This window comes from Onychostoma macrolepis, chromosome 19 (genome assembly GCF_012432095.1).
Source record: "Onychostoma macrolepis isolate SWU-2019 chromosome 19, ASM1243209v1, whole genome shotgun sequence".
Classification (NCBI taxonomy): Eukaryota; Metazoa; Chordata; class Actinopteri; order Cypriniformes; family Cyprinidae; genus Onychostoma; species Onychostoma macrolepis.
The window spans coordinates 3148438-3166083 of NC_081173.1; the positions used below are offsets into that span (position 1 = coordinate 3148438).

Genomic DNA, 17646 nt, shown 5'->3' on the forward strand with positions numbered 1-17646 from the left:
ATGAAAACAGTGGATTGGCTTTTTGGTTATTGAATGCGAATCACTATTGAGGTAATTCATTGTCACCATTGCACCACTGATGAAAGTTAAATGGATTCTCACACCAAAATAAGACAATACTGGAAACGAGACAGCACAGTTTGAAGATCTCTTTTGAACTGATTTTCTCTGCTTCCAAAAGATTGCTACAGAAATGTTTCCGTTTTGAAAGCAAAAAAATAAAAAAATAAAAAAATCGAGGGTTTGGGATAAAAGGATTCACAGATGATTGATCCTCTATCGATCCAGTGCAAAGACAGCATATCGGTACTGATATTTACAGTATACCATAAAAAAAGAATCACTTAGACTGCACAAACAAACATACAGAATAATATTCACATAAGTTTAACTGCAAAAGACAAAATATGTTTTGTTCATCTTGTAGAAAACAATGGACAAATGCTCAGCATAGTTAACTCTAAAATATATTGAAAAATAATAAATGTATTTATACAGAAATCACAATTACAAGATACAACAAGATGTTCATTCTAAAGTTCATTGCTGTTTTTGGCTACAGAAAACAGTACATGTTAAATGACAACGACAAAACTGAATGTGGAATTGCATTTGACTGCATAGTAGACATCTTTTATGTGGGTCCTTTACACATAATTTGATGAAAACTACTGTACTTAACTGCTGAAAGAATGTCACCCTTATGCTTCTAAAAATGTATAAGCATTAAGAATGGTTTTCAAATTTGACTGTGACTTGCTGAATAAAAAAACTGCAAATTACCTAAAATTCCCACTCCTAGTCTCTATGAAATATGATGTAGTAAGTGACAAAAATATGTTAACTGTGCTGCTAAAACACATTGATTTAAACACTAAAGAGCTGAACAATAGACTTTTTCTCGGACAATGCATGGCAACCCTGAACTGTAATTTGCGGTCAGTTTTCCTCTCTGCAGGTGGTCAGGACGGAGGATTTGACTTCTGACGTCTTTATTCTTTCCTCTTTACTCTAATCATCTTAATTATCCCGTTTCTCTGTTTCTCTTTCTCTCTTCTTTCACCCATCCCTCTTTCTCTGTGTCTGGGATCTCTTAGATTCGGATAAACAGGGAAGTAAGTACTTGTCTTTCTCTTGTCTTCTGTCATCATCTGTCCATCGCTCATTTATTCCTGCTATCGTGGCTCTGCACTCAGACATTTCATTTTCCAAAGCCTTTTCTGTTATTTGAGGTAATTGTAGCTTTGTTTGATCTCATTGCATCACTTCCTGTAACCCACAGCCTAATAATCCTAAGCTTTAAACACCCCCTGAAATGTTTTTGACAAACACTTTTTTTTTTTTTCAACTTATATCTGTTTGAAGCAAAAAGGTTCAGCGGGGCATATCAATAGCCATTAGTTTACACATATACTGTAACTAGTCATGAACTAAAAAAAAACACTTGATTTCATGGGGTCTTTAAAATCATGGCTTCTGAAATCTAGATTTAAACCTCATCTTGAACAAAAATGAAAGTCTACAAATTAAATTTTGTCTTTAAACCTGGCTTAAAGCATAACATACATATGTACATGTTTTTTTTTTTTGTTTTTTTGTTTTTAGAGGATATATAGGATCTGTTGCAGATAAAACATGTATATATCCATCTCATGTTTTGCACTGTGATTTTATACCATAAAGATGTATGCCATTACACTGCATGCTATACATATGTTCCTCGTGGAGCAATGTGGTTTAACATCTAAGAATAGCATGGTTTGATTAAATAAAAACTAGTAAATAGTTTAATAAAAAAAATAATAAAAAAAAGGATCGATAACTATTATGTAAAACTTAAGAAAATCAGTTTTGCTTTACCTTCAAAACAGCTTTATCAGATTCACTTTCTTTATGTTATTCACAGCTTCAGTTTCTCTATGTAGTTTTCTTTGAAAATAAAAGGAAAGGGAAAATCAAGGGAATGCATGTTGAAATATTCAGCACTGTGGTTTTATATCCCAAGGCTGTAGACAGAATACAGCTAGGAGGTCTGACATTTCTCTACATCTTTTCTTTACATTTTCTTTCTCCTGAAAGAGTTTTGTGTTCTCTCCTGTGTTCTTGTCACTTTGTCATTTTCCTTTCGTTTTGCGTGTTTCTTGGGGTCGAACAGATGAATCTCTGTTAAATTGTCTACTTTGCTCCAGATTATTGTTCCAGTCTGATCGTGTGTCTCTAGTTTAGTATGCTGTAGCGTCAGTGTATTTTAAGTGTGCAGTTAAAGTGCAAACTAGTTCTAATGTGCAGGCTTCATTGTGCATTTTAATGGACAATATTATAATTGAGATTATTTGGCACTTATCGCTATGTACTCTATCAATGTAAGATATCCAGGTGTATAGTATTGTATATTGTATACTGCATATCCATATATGACACAATGCCAGTTTGGAACAAAAGTGAAAAACTTGAATTAATTAAGGCCTTGTGACTTTGATTAAATGTACTGTGTTTGTAGCAGTTGAAAAGTAATACATACACTATATGCAAAATATCTACCAATTTCTACCATCACATGCCATCCAGATGCATATATGCTTTTTATTTATAGGCACTTTATAAAAAATTTTGACTACTGTACAATCAAGCGCATAACCTTTGAGACTAAAAGCAAAGCTTTCTATCCGAACCCCACACGCAGGGGCTGAGATGCAGCGTGGGCGAATGAACAGATGAATTTTTCACAAGCAGATAAAGGTTCATTATAGTTACTGTATAAAGCCACCCTGCTCTTCACACAAAAAGAATCGTATTGATTTCTGACTACAGCAAGACACTGCAAGCACTTATCAAGGATTAGCATGTAATGAAATCTACCACAAACCTCACTGAACACTGGTTTTAAGAACAGGAGGTGAATATATTAAGATAGAAGATCTGGTCGACTGTCTACACAGACAGCAGGCTTCTGAGAGCCGAACTGTCACGAGACCCTATACATTGACTGGTTTGGAAATCTCTTCATTCTGTGGGCAGGATGTCTGTGTGCCATACAAATGCTGACAAAATGTGCATGCAGGGTTATCATGCACCCATTTTTTTTTTTTTTTTTAAGAGTAGGCACCAGTGACAGTTTTGGCACTTCTTCCAAGTCATAGTGGTAATCTTGTCGTATGCATAGGGACCAGGTTCAAATCCTGTTGTAATGTAAACTTTTATTATGAATCAAGCAAAACTTCAACTGAACTCGACTGCCAGTGATAATTTTGCATTTACATGTATGGAAAACAGCAGAACTGAATTTTTGATACTACTGTTTGTGTTTCACAGGAAAAGCTGAAGCCTGAATAAAATAATCTAAAAAAATATTATATCACACAATATATAATAAAACTTTGCTCAAGCATTCATTTCATTAATTACTGCAATGTCTTCAGACCCAGTCATATACTTTTGAATTATGAACTGAAGTGAGAACATGCATTTAAGGCCTACACACTGTAGATAAATATATATATATATATATATATAAAACAATGTACTGCATGGTATAACAACAACAACAACAACAAAAAAGACAGCATTGTTTTGTGAGAAAACAGCAGTTTAGAAAGCATCTGATCGAAAATAAATGTGTAGTGGAAAGAATTTTTTTATTTTTTTTCTCTAAATTGACCGGTATTATTATTATTATTATTATTAGTAGTAGTAGTAGAAGTAGTATTTTCTCTTTTAATTTGCTAAGAAATTAATTACACTGCTTGGCAATAACTAATAAATTGTATTCTACTATATTGTTACCATATATTTTCTTAATGACAATTTTATGATTGGTTTATATACTACAAATACGCCCCCCCCCCCCATTTTTATTTCATAATATGGCAGACAATATGTTTTATAGTTTCTGTACTGTAATAAATGCTATGTCAGTTAGCACTGATTTATTCCAATATTTATTTATTACCTGGAGACGACTTGAGAAACACACATAAACCATAGTCACAATTGTGTATTTATTGATCGTTTTGATTTCATCAATCAAAACGTTTCTGCTTTTTATTCAGCTCAGCCACAGCGATAACTGGTTGCCTTTGTCCATATTAGTGATTTTTTTTGGCATTCATAAATTGTTATTACTTCTATGAGTCCGTTTTGGACTTTCTGGACAAGAGCACCTTGCAGTAGCTTTACAGTATTAAACATGAAAAAGCAGTGTCATTTCAGTCATAATTCAATACTCTATAGAATTTATAAAGTACTCCAGTGTTCATATTTTTACTCATGTATGACCTCAATGGACTGAACAGAAGAAATTATCCAGAGATTTCCATTTACATAACAGCTACAAAACATAACAAACTCCCAAAACAAATGCAAAGCCAACTAACATTGTTTTAGCATGATTCTGTTCAAAATTATGTCACACCAATTCGTTCTTCAGTTTTGCTTGAAGTATATTGTTTTTCCATTAGTGACTTCGGTGCACTATTCATTTTGTATCTCTTATAATTGTGGAATCTAGTCAGTCAGGTACTTATAGTGTAACTATAATTTTACTCTACTGGTGACCCAAGAGCTGGCTGTCTGATATCTGTAAGATCGAATGTGGCATTCCATGCTTTGCATTTTGTGTTTGGCATTTAGAAACAGCATTGAGATACTGCATGTTTGAACAGAGATAACAGCATCTAGGATTCCCAGACACGAGCAAATTCAATTCTTAAAGCTTAAAAATCAATATCTGATGATACTATATATGGATATTTGCTTGTTTTATCAAATGTCAAGAAGAAACACTTTCATTTTTGAGATACAGAGATGCATGTTCTGCTGTCACATTCTCAGCCTCACTCATGAATCACACACCTCTATATGATTTTGTGTTTTTGTAGCCTACATTAGGGCCTTGAGGTTGTAATATAGAATCATCCATCTCTACGTCGTGCTTTTTATTTTTCATTTTATTGCAGAAACATATAGCATATTCAGTAACTGTAGAGTAGCTTGCTGGTAATGGTATAGATAGCTTTTAGCCGGATAGCTTAATGATTTCTCTCTCCTATCTCAGCTTAATATGCAGAGTCAACTGCAACAGTGGCGTGAGTTTGGAGACAACAATGGCGTGAGTTTGGGACGGCTTTATCTGTTTGTCTGAGCAGTGGAGGACAGGGGGAGTGTTTGGAAAAACACTTTTTTAAAACTTTTTTTTGCAATTTTGCTTGGTGATGCAAATGACACAGAAATTACTCTCTTTAAATGGAATAAGTCAGAATATGAACTGTTGTCAGAATGTTGTTCAGATGTAATTAACATATCATTAATTGATAATAATGCATGCTTTCTCTGTCTCTCTCTCTCAGGGGTATCAGCGCTCCAACCATTTCATCGCCACACAAGGTGAGCCTTTATAATTCCGTTGCTCTGAAATCACTTTTGTATTTGTATTGAGTGGTGTATTATAGTTGTTGATTAAAATGTACTTCTAAATGTGTGTGTGTGTTTGTGTGCCCCAATTCTACTACAAAGGTCTGAATGATTCATATGCAGATATTGTTTTTGCCGCTTGATCTTATTTTTCTCTCTTGGCATCCAAACACAGCAGCACTTGCTTCTGATTAACTGCTCTTTATGTCGCTCTCTTCTTTTGTGAGGGTGACTGATTAGGATGTTTCGTTTTGTGCATTCAGATACAGTTGATCAGAATCTAGAATTGAATCTTAATCATTACACATTCATTTGTGCAACCGTCTGATCCGGGGCATAACAGCTGTAGATGAACGAACCATTAAGGCATGGACTGTCAGCTGAAAATGTAATATGGTAATATGGTATTATATAACCTAAAGCATCGGCATCGTAAACATCAGTGTCAGCCCGATATGAAAAATTATGCTGATATGTTAAATGAGCTCATTGTGTGCCAGCAACAAGATCTCGCCAGCAGTGTGGTCTTTCTTGAAGCAGACTTTCGCCTGAAAGGTGATTTAGAGTCACTGTTTTACATTCACAAATTTATTTAGAGAATGCACAGAATGACGCATCCGGTTTGTGGTCACAGATCTGTTTTGATTTAAAGGTTTTAAAGTTGTAGTTTGCATTAATAAAAATCACAAACATTACACAATATTATTAATTAATGTGTGTATATATGTATGTATGTATGTATATATATATATAGAGAGAGAGAGAGAGAGAGAGAGAGAGAGAGAGAGAGTATCTACAAATGTTAAATATACAAAAAAAAAAAAAAAAAAAGAAAAATTAATAATGTTGCACATTTGTCTGGAAAAAAAAATAAAATAAAAAATACACCAGTGATTGATTTTATTATAGTTTTCAAAGCATTCAGTATATTCTTCAGAACTTTAATATTGTTTATTTAGTTCTAACAAATGAAGTTTTGCTCAAAACTAACCAACATTAAAAAATAATATGTTTATAATCTCTGCACAGGAGAGACTTGGCATTGTTTTAAACAAAAGGGATACATATATTGATGTCGGCATTGGCTGTCGGCCAAAATGAGTTGAAATATATCGGCATATAATATATCTGAAAGAAATAATATAACAATAAATTGATCAGGGCCAGTGCATGTATGTACTTTTAATTAGCCAGGTGATCATAGGCAGTAAAGACATCTATTTATATTTTAAATAAACGCTTTGTAAGTTTTTGATAATAATCAGAAATGTTTCTTGAGCAGAAATCAGCAAATTAGAATGATTCCTGAATAGGGATGTAACGATTAACCGCGAGCCGGTTGAAAATCGATTCAAATATGTGACGATTCAAATCGGTTGAGATGCGAAACAAATCGCGATTCAATTAGGGTAGTTTATATGAATGCATGTCTGAGGGGAACTTACTGTCTTTAGAAAAGTTTAGATGGTATTTTTCTTCTCATCTTGCCTCTGTATAATGCATATTAAAGTTCATAAGTGCAGCGCTGCTTTGTTTACAGCGGAAACCAAGGAAACGCTTAAAGCGCCACCTGCTGGCAGAGAGTGAATCTGCGTCTCATTCAGCTCGTCTGCTGTTTCTATGTATAATTTCTCAAAACTGAAGTCATACCATTCTGTTTTTGCTTCAAATTTCGAAATTATACAGTCTAATTTAGGTTAAAAACTGCTCCTGCTGCATGTATGCAGCATCTTTGTTTGGATCATGATTAAAATGCAGTGGTTGCCTCTCATTTTAAATGGAAAGAGCACAGACAAAGCCTTATTTAGTTTTTATGAAGATATTTCTTTTATTTATGTTACTTATTTATTTGATTTGGGGCTTGTTTAAAAATTTCAGTTTAGTTGTTATTTACATTTACATTATATTTACATTTTGTTATTTAGCAGACGCTTTTATCCAAAGTGACTTACAAATGAGGACAATAGAAGCAATCAAAACCAACAAAAGAGCAATAATATGCAAGTGCTATATTAGTATATTATTATAGTGTTATATTTCAATTTCACAAAGAAACGTGCAGCATTTTGTCCAAGCAATAATAAAAGAACATATTTAATTTATAATTTGTCTTAAATCTCATTTTCTTAAAAAAAATCATGAATCGTGAATCGAATCGTGAAATCAAAATCGCAAATCGAATCGTGAGTTGAGTGAATCGTTACATCCCTATTCCTGAAGGATCATGTGACACTGAAGACTTGAGTAATGATGCTGAAAATTCAGCTTTGATCACATAAATAAATTACAATTTGAAATATATTAGAAAACAGTCGTTTGAAATTGTAATAATATTTCACAATAGTATTGTTTTACTGTATTTATATCAAATAAATGCAGTCTTGGTAAACATAAGATAATTAAAATTGTACTGACCCCAAACATTTGAACGCTAGTACACAGCTGAGTATAAGCATCACCCAGGTTTGAAGTGAAGTGATTCTCTCTCTCTCTCTTGTTCTGTGGATGTGTTCAGCGGTCTGTAGTTTTGTCTCTGTGGGTCTCAGGCTCTCCCGCAGCAGTAAACAGCACACAACTCATTTCATCTGCTCTCTCTCACTCATGTTGGTCGTCAACACACCGGGGCCACTGATCAACATAGACTCCCTCCAAACACAAACACGCACGCACTGCTGCGCTCTGTTTGAGCAGGTGTACACACACTCGTGTGGGCTCTGCTAGGCTTGTACGCTATCTGAAGGTTTACACTGGCTTTAGGTCCTGTGAAGGCCATCTGTATGTTCACATCGAAACAGCGCCGCATACAGATGTGCTCATGACTCAGTGAGCTTTAATACAAATCTCCCCATCAGCCCTGCAGCTGCAACCCCAAACCGCTCAAACCCACATAATGACAACTAGATTATTACAGGATTTTTGCATAATGTCATGGTGCATGAAAAACTCAGAACATTACAATGCTTTGGGCATGACCGTGGGAACTAGGGGTGCTGAGGGTCTGAGATATTCCTTGTGACCCTCGCTCATCCCCAAGATACTTAATTTTTGTGATAGTTTTGTGATTAATTAATTATTAAACTGACCTAAAATATAGGTATAGCCTAGTGCGGTTGTATTTTTCTACATCTCCCCCTCACACTGACAGAATTTCATGTGAAATGTTCACGCGATATTACCGTAATTTTACATTCCGACTTGTAAAAACCATTCACGTCCTCGTCCTTTTTATGAGCCGTTTTCCAAAGCTTCTCCGCTTCTCAAGACGGCCACCGTCAATCACATAAGCAGAGCTCTTTAATTGCGCTCTAGTCTCTGGTCAAACGCGCTCAAACCACTAATCTGTAGCTTAATGTAATCTATTAACTACGCACATCATAATGTTTTCGGCAAGTAGGCTATCCATATTATGACAAAATATTTTAATAAGACTGAATTTGTATTTAACCTGATAACGTTTAATAAAAAGACATTTTAAGTTTAATTATAATGAGATGATTATACAGTGAGCAAAGAACATTTACATTATCAAAGAATATTACTGAAGCGTGAGTCTAAGCACTCTAAAAAAAGCTATAAGCTATAATCAGTGATGTTATCTGCAGTGTATATGATGAATTAATCTTTTACATCGCATGTGCATCTACACTTTGTTGTTTCTGATGAGAGAATTCGAGACTGCACTGACCAAAACTTTTGCGTACCAGCAATGTTAATATTTAGTCAAATCCCCTTAAATAATAGAAATATTAAAGAAAAAAAAAATTGACAATCACAAAAGCACAAATATATATTGGTTCACATATAACTCATTTGTATGTTTATCTATAAGAGTTTGGGCTGTTTAATATAAGGATTTTGTCAAAAATCCCCCACCTTGGCCCCCGCCGTGCAACATCAAACCCCGCCCCCCAGCACCCCCCAGATAAAATATGGTCCTGCGGCTATGGCTTTAGGTGTTATTTTTCATTTTCTTTTCTTGTTCTTTTGGTTTGATGCTAACACTTATGAATGTTGTACCAAGGTTTGTTTTTTTTTTTTTCCTTTTTGTTAGTTTTGCTTTGTTTTTTTGCCTGACCTCCGTTCATTTTCCGTAGGGCCCGATGTGCACATTGCTATGTGGTTGCTAACAGAAAACTGCTATACTTTTGAACATTTTGTAGCACACTGCTGTAATATTTCTAGATAGTATACAGTTAGCATGATGCTACTATGGTGAGGTGCTTTGAGCTTTTTAACATGCTAAGAGCTTTTAGTGCATTGCTATTTGGTTGCTAACAGCAAACTACTACAACAGTTAAGACATTTTGAGTGTGTTTTAGCTTGTTGCTGTAATGTCGTTACTAGTTAACATACTGTTAGCATGTCGCTGCTATACAGTTGAATGATGGCTATAATGATATCCATAATTATAAAGATATAGATTGTATATAAAGTTATAAAATCATTCTATTTTAAAAGAATAGCAGAGTCCACACAAGAACTATAATGATAACAAGCACAGAAGAACGATATCTTTGGAAGTACTTTAAAAACTATTTCTTCCAGTTGATGAACGGAATTAGTACAGATGGAATGCAGTAATAGTATGCTGAGTATTTATTTATTTACATGTTGCTATGTGGTTGTTAGAGTTCTGGGTGGTGGCCAGGGCTTTCTGACACGTTACTACGTGATTGGTAAGATGTTCTGATCAATTTTAGCACATTTTTAGCAGCAGTTTTCTTCTGAGGTGCTTCGATTAACCTGGGCTTGGATGTGTTCTAATGCTGTCATCTGGGAAAAGCCGTTTCAATATGCCCACAAAAACAATTTCAAACAAATGCCTCCCCACCTTCTATTTAAATCTCGAAAACTTTTCTGTTTTAACGTTATTATTCCTCATGAATAGCCTTGGCTTCATCCCAGCTGTAAAGCAGAGCGTTGAGATGTGATTTTTGTGGATGTAGCTGCGGGCGATAGCAGGAGAGCTGCTAAGGAACTCAGGAAGTGCAGCACCTGTTGTTGGCTGTAATTGTTTTAACAGGTAGCGAAGATAACAGACTCTTCGCCCGAGGGCAGAGCGTTCACAGTGCTGCACTTACAAACCTTCAGCAGCTTTCCTTTAATGTTTCCAATATTTCTATGCGTACACATTTCTGTGTGCCATGCATGTGTGATGTGTGTACAGAAAAATGCATGAGGATGAAAAGAAAGAGACGAGAGTGAGAATGAAAGAGGTTCAGCTCATGTCATTCATAGTAATGGTAAATGTTTTATTAGATGTTTGCTATTACATTATTTGGGTTAGTGTTTTAAGCAATTGTCTAGCCCACCAAAATAAACTATAATGTCTAAACCATCCCACACTGATATTGTTAAAGGCATATTTCTTCCAAAAATGAAAATCCAGCAGTTACTCATCTCATTACTCACTGTCGTTCTAAGCCCTTCAGGCTTCTGTTCATCTGTGAAACACAAATTAAGATATGTTTAATTAAATCTAACCCTCCATTTAAAATCCACACAACCAAAACTTTGACGCATCAAATTAATACCCGTGGCTCCTGGCGATATATTGAGGTCTTATGAAGCGAAACGATCAGTCTGTGCAAGAACCTGGAGATTATTTACTGACTGTCTGGAGTGCGAACTTCCTCTGTCGTAAGCCGATGACACTGTTTGTTTACAGTGGAGAGTGAGGACTTGTGTGCAAACTGAGAGAGAAGATCATCACACGTGAGGGCTCGTGCCTTTTATTGTTTGTCGAAATGGTACTTACCTGTGCTTATCCTGGCTGCTGGAACCAATTCAAAAAAGATTACTTTTGCGTGTACAATCCCATTCGGGACATTTGACTTTTCACAGATGTCTGATCCACTGATTCCTCCATTTCTCTCAGTTCTCACACTTGTTTACTTTGTAAACAAACAGCGTCATCTCATCTGGTCATCTCTCTCCGTGGTAAACAACACCATCAGCTTACATGTGAGTATGTGTCCATGCATGCATCATTATGCGACAAAGGAAGTTCATGCTCCAGAAAGTCAAGAACGTGCTGAGAACTGTTTACCCAGGCTGTAGATTAAAGTTAATAATGTTGATTTTCATTTTTGGGTGAACTATACCTTTAAGAGCTAATTTCTTATTTAAACTAGAAGTAGACAAGGGGTGGGGTAATCAGTCTTACTTTTCACATTCAAATTAGACCACTTTTTAACTGAATTTAAAAAGTTATGACCAGTCTTAAAGAAAAAAAAATAAAAAATAAAAATAAAAATAGCGGACTAACAGCAGTTTTTGCAGCTGACCCCTGTTCATTATTCCGAAGACTTATTTGAATATTTCGAAGATTAAACTGCTCGATTCATATGGATGTCTTGTACAATGTTTTATTTAATTTACTTTTTAATGAACTTTTTGAAGCTTCAAAGTTTTGGTTGTACAGACTTTAAATGTCTTCATTTGTGTTTAGAAGATGAATGAAAGTCTGTTTGAAATAACATGAGGGTGAGTGAGTGAGTGAATAAAAGAAAGAATTGTTGAGGAGAGGTGTGCTATTACTTTTCTAAGTGGTCAGATTTTCACAGACCTATTTTATTTATTTTTTTAGGCCTAGCTAAGACCTTTTATTTAAAAAAAATAAATAAAAAAGAAAGAAAAGTAAAGAAAAATAAAGAAAAATAAAAAAAGAAGGAATCACTCAAGAATATACACTATTCTATCCATCTCATTTTGCAGTGAAAGGAGCTATTTTCCCTGAATGTGTGAGACTTCTGATTCATTAGCTGCTAAAGGTAAATAACTAGAATAGCAAAGTGCAGTAAGCGATAACACTAGCAATAGAAGTTGGCGCGACAAGGCAGTAGGACTGGCAAAAAAACAAATTGACCAGGGACATGTCCCTACCAATATCCAGCGACCAAATTGTCCCTAGCAATAATTTTGATCAAACAATTAGCCCAAGTGAGTGCTGTCCAGGGGGCTCAGAAACCGTAGCGGCGCTATATGTTTTTGTAATTTCGGATGAATCTGAAATATGTCATAACATTGATATTACCTGATAAGCTGAAGTAAACACGCTAGAAAACTGCGCGCATTCAAGGGCGCGCATTTAATACATTGGCGGAGTAATAAGAACGTAAGGCAGCGCCGCTTAGAATGTAAATCTAATGCTCAAATCGCACCAAGTTCAACAAGACAGCAGTCCAAAACAGTTAATAGAAAAGTTCACTTCAGGAATCAACAAAGTTTTAATTAGTTTGATGGTGTTTGCCAAAACAGAGCAAACAGAAAGAGGAAGCGCGATCTATGGCTATTGTTAGCTCTCTATATAATGCATACAGACTGAAGGACAAACGTCCCCTGCTGAAAAAAACAATAGAACCCCTCCCAAAACACAATAGAAAATTTAATGGATTTAATGGTTATAATGGGAATTGTATTGGTTTTAATGGAAACTACAATGGTGTCTACTGGTAGCCTATGTGATGGATTCTATTGGTGGGATGTTAAATCCTATTGGGAAAATGCCCAAAACACACTACAAAAATGAATTTTGTAATGGTTTTACTGGAAAAAAAGCTAATGGTTCATAATCGTATTTTAATGGAAACCTTTGGCATTTCTGTGATGGTTCCTATTGGGCTTCTATTGTTTTTTTGTTTTTTTTTAGCAGGGTCGAGCTGAAAGGTGCACAACACACAATCTTTCAGCTTAGGATGAAGTCATCATGTACATTTACAGTAATTTGGGACAAATATAATGTGATTTTATGGGAAACTAGCCTTTGTGAGTGGCACTTTGTGGTGCGGCAGGATTTGGAACAACGTCCTGAGTCGCCGCAGTCGCGGACAGTCTTTAAATTTAACTTAATGTTTTTAAACTGAATGCACAGCAAACCGTTTGCTGAAATATCCGCAAAATACAAAAAAAACAAAACAACAACGCTGAAATGAGAGCATGCGGTTTATCTGTCAATCAGATGTGCGTGAAAGTTGTGTTTGTTTACTATAACAATGACATGAAACTGCGGTGCAAGGTCTATCAAAAGTACGAAATGATTGGGTGTTTTTTTTTTTTTTGGATTCTATTATGTCCCCACCAATGTCAAAAGCAAACCTACACCCTTGTATAGAGGTAATATTTACATCATTTTGACTTGGTCAACTAAGAACCCATTTGGGCCCATTACAGTGTTCTCTTGATCATGGTGTTGCACCATAGCAACACACACTCACAACATTTTAGCAAGTGCATATCAGCGCACTGAAAACACCAGCCTTAGTAACTGCCTAGCATCCTGCAATCACTTACAGTACATTTCCTCAGAAAAAGTTCAAACTCTAGTTTCTTGCTGCAATCACTCAATGGATTTTCACTGCCAGCAGTTTCTCCATTCGCTGTCTTCTATATGAACCGATAGCTCTCTTGTCCCAGCAGCTCGCCGTCTCTGTTTTCTTTTCTTTTCTCTTTTCTTATATAATCCTTGTGGATGTCGCGACCTGCTATTTCACAAAACCACCTCTATCCTCTCTTTATCCTGCGTTCAAATCATTCACCTCCCACAATTCTCCATGAAAGCTCATTGCTTTGTCTCGCTCTCCGCAGGGCCCAAGCAGGACATGATCTATGACTTCTGGCGCATGGTTTGGCAGGAGAACTGCTACAGCATCGTGATGATCACCAAACTGGTGGAGGTGGGGAGAGTGAGTAGAATAAGTCTACCTCTGCCTCGGGCTACCCAGCCGCCCCCTCCGCCCACTAATGGACACCATCCATTACTGAACACTGACCCACTGCTGACCATTACTGAAGATAAACTTTACCAAGAAACCCCATTAGCCAGAGAACATTCCATCTGATGAATGTTTTTTTGTTTTGTTTTTTATCGGCCAGCCATCTTTAGCATTTAATTGAGGTTTTCTTTGTCCCCTTTCCTCCACAATACCATGGTTACTACAGTTGTTGATATTACTGTAACATCATATTTACTGCATGGCAAATTTTAGTTAAAATTTGTATTTCTCAACAGACTCATTCACAGTTATATTGTACATGGATTCTAATTATTAGTTTGCCCTTAATTGAAAATCATGGGTTTGTTTTGTTTAGTTTGTCTAAAAGTGTTGTTGTTGTTGTTCTTCTTCTTCTTCTTATTATTAACAATTAACTTGTATATACTTAACTAATATATTATAATATAATATATATATATATATATATATATATATATATATATATATATATATATATATAAGTTACTTGTTAAGAAGAAGAAGAAGAAGAACAACAACAATAACACTTTAAAAGAAAAAGAATTGTTTTACATACAATATGTAATTTTTAAAAATAAAATACACATTTTAAAGAGATATTACAATAAACATTAAGGTTGTCTCAAAATATTGAGCAATGACTAACATATATTTTAATTTTTTTATCTTATCTTATTATACATTGTCTCAATAATAATAATAATAATTATTATTATTATTTACTTTTTTTTCTATTTATAATTGTATTGACCTACATTGAGTAACATTTTGTCTTTTGTCTAAAGAAAATATATTGACTAAGTATGGTAAGGTCTTTATAATACATATTGGATCATGGACAACTTTTTTTATTTATTTATTCATTTGTTCATTCATTTTATTTTGTAATGTAGTATTTGTAACACTCTTTTGTATAACTCTTAAAGCTGTTGATTGCAGTTGTAGCTGTCGTGTGTTAATTGTATGTGTGTTTGTGTGTGGTTCAGATGAAGTGCTGTAAATACTGGCCTGATGACAGTGAGCTCTATGGAGACATCAAAATCACTCTGCTGAAAACAGAAACGCTGGCAGAGTACACCGTACGCACCTTTGCCATGGAGCGGGTGAGACTGTTGAGATGTTTGTTAGTATTCTGCGAACATTTTGTGCTCTTAAATGTAAATTAGTTAATGGAGCTATTGTCTATGTGTTATTTTTATACAATTATGAAATCATGGAAAGATATATAAGAACATGGTCGCCATGATTTTGCCAAGTAAGACATGTTCCTGGATCAACATCTTTTGTTGATCCTGGATCAACATTATTGTCCAAAAATATAGACTTAACCCAATCTCTACCCCTAAACCTAACCCTACCCATAATTTATTCCTAAAATCAGTGAGAAATGATAGCTGATTAACAAGGGTGTCGAAGCACCTAACCCTGATCATAAGCCTAAAACTTATATTTCCTGAAAAGTTATCCCTCAATTCTGATTGGTTGATTGGAATGACGTTCCAGGATCAACAAAGATGTTGATCCAGGAACATGTTGTACTTGGTGAAATCACGCTCACCATAAGAACATGTTTAGTAAGAACATTCTAATGAGTAAATGTTGTGTCTAATGCTTTCCTAACGAGTAACTTTGTCCTGTATCAGAGGGGTTACCCAGCTAAACATGAAGTCTGCCAGTTCCACTTCACAAACTGGCCGGAGCATGGTGTCCCGTATCATGCCACAGGACTGCTGGCCTTCCTCCGGCGGGTCAAGGCATCCACGCCGCCCGATGCTGGCCCAGTGGTGGTCCACTGCAGGTAATCAAGCACTGCTTCCTGCTTTTGCACCATTTTTTTATGTTGAATGTGGTCAGTGAAAATATCCCACTAATGATAACCCTTATAACACATGGAGAACTAACAGTTAAAGATATGCATCACCAAAAATGACATTTTAGAAGCTTTCTCAGATGTGTAGTGTTTCCCCTAACATTAAGATTGCAACTGGATACAAGTTGTTACTCCAGCTGTTAGTTAAGGAGATGTGAATATGTCTTAAGCAACCTCTTGTGAGTTTTTGTGCCTCCACTTCACCTTTTAAAAAAATGCCTTAAGGCAGTATCAATGCTTTCAGTTCTCAAATATGAAAGCATGTTTTTGCTTTTGATGAACTGCAGATATTTGATATGTTCCATGCATCTGTTGCCTATTATAAAGAGAAAAATGCTCGCACCTGCAGTTCACCAGTCCAAAGATGCATTTCTGCACTTATTCATGCGGAATACATCCATGTATCAGATAAAACTAAATTGGACAGAAAACCAATTCAGTGAATCATCCCTGAGCACTGATGAAATGTTCATCGGTCCCTAAAGACTCATTGGTCCACATTTACCCTGAAAATGTAACATATTTTGCACAAGTCACGTGATGTAATGTGTTCCTCAATTTATCACTCCATTTTACGTGCTTTAACATTATCGCTTTGTCTTTTAATTAAACTGCAGCAGTGCTTCATTCAAGATTGTCTGGGATATGTCTCTCATTTTTTTAGAGCATACTTCATTAGTATGCTTCACTGTCATGATGGCCAGTTCAACCCACATTACATTTTCTTACTGGCATCTGCATAAAGCACCATCATGTTTATTACCTTAATAGTGATACCACTGAATTGAAATATATTGAAATACTTTGTAAATACTGTGGTGTAAAATATATATATATATATATATATATATATATATATGTACCATAAAAGTGACCTCAGACATATGACAGATATCAAACAAATGATGTATCATACTGCACTCATGCTCGCTAGTATACAGGCAAAACTTCACTTCAAGAATATATTTAAACAAAGGTGTATGCACACTCATAGAAAACAATGTGTTTGATTAAATAAGGCTCTTCTTGTTCAGTTTGTTTTACCCTCGCTACGCTTTGTTTTGCTAATGTTGGAGGCTCCTGGTTGTAGAATATGGTTTGTTAATAATAACCCACCCATCATGACTGATTTTTACCCCCATTTGTTTGGTTGGCGGCTTTTAATTTCAGTATATCAATGTAACATGTTATTGCCAACTGATAATATCACTGTACCATGGTATAGCGTGTAGACTCTGTACTCAGGCTCATCTACTGAAGTTCGAGAGGACTCAGGTTGGGAGCTGGGTTAATTGACTGTGGCAGTAGCCGGTTGTTGTAGTCACTCCTGGAATGTTCTGCTTTAAAGAGCTGTGGTAGTAGTCTCATCCAACCCTGTGCGTATGTAGGAATTGACTGAACTCAGTTCTTCAACTTAAAACAGCCAATTTACTAGTGTGTACCTAGAGCTACATTACAACGGTGCCATCTCCACATTATAAAGAAAATCTCTCTGTTTACTCGTTCTCTTTTAATTCTAGGCCCATGTGTTGTTATTTGTTATTTATTTGAAGAAGCTCAACAGTACACTGAGATAGTGTTCCTTCAGCTGTCTCATTATTTGTCTGTCTGCAG

The 17646-nt window shown here is 35.5% G+C and overlaps 1 protein-coding gene across 4 annotated transcripts in view; it reads left to right on the forward strand.

The window, feature by feature from the left end:
* ptprua (protein tyrosine phosphatase receptor type Ua) overlaps positions 1-17646 on the forward strand; it is a 261984-nt gene that overhangs the window by 211390 nt on the left and 32948 nt on the right. Inside the window, exons 20-25 of one of the 4 annotated variants that reach the window (XM_058754100.1) lie at positions 1098-1115; positions 5054-5107; positions 5346-5382; positions 13996-14093; positions 15149-15265; positions 15806-15960. In XM_058754100.1, coding sequence (XP_058610083.1) covers positions 1098-1115; positions 5054-5107; positions 5346-5382; positions 13996-14093; positions 15149-15265; positions 15806-15960 — 479 coding nt within the window. The remainder of the gene's footprint in view (positions 1-1097; positions 1116-5053; positions 5108-5345; positions 5383-13995; positions 14094-15148; positions 15266-15805; positions 15961-17646) is intronic. The other 3 variants (XM_058754102.1, XM_058754101.1, XM_058754103.1) reach the window with 3 other exon arrangements.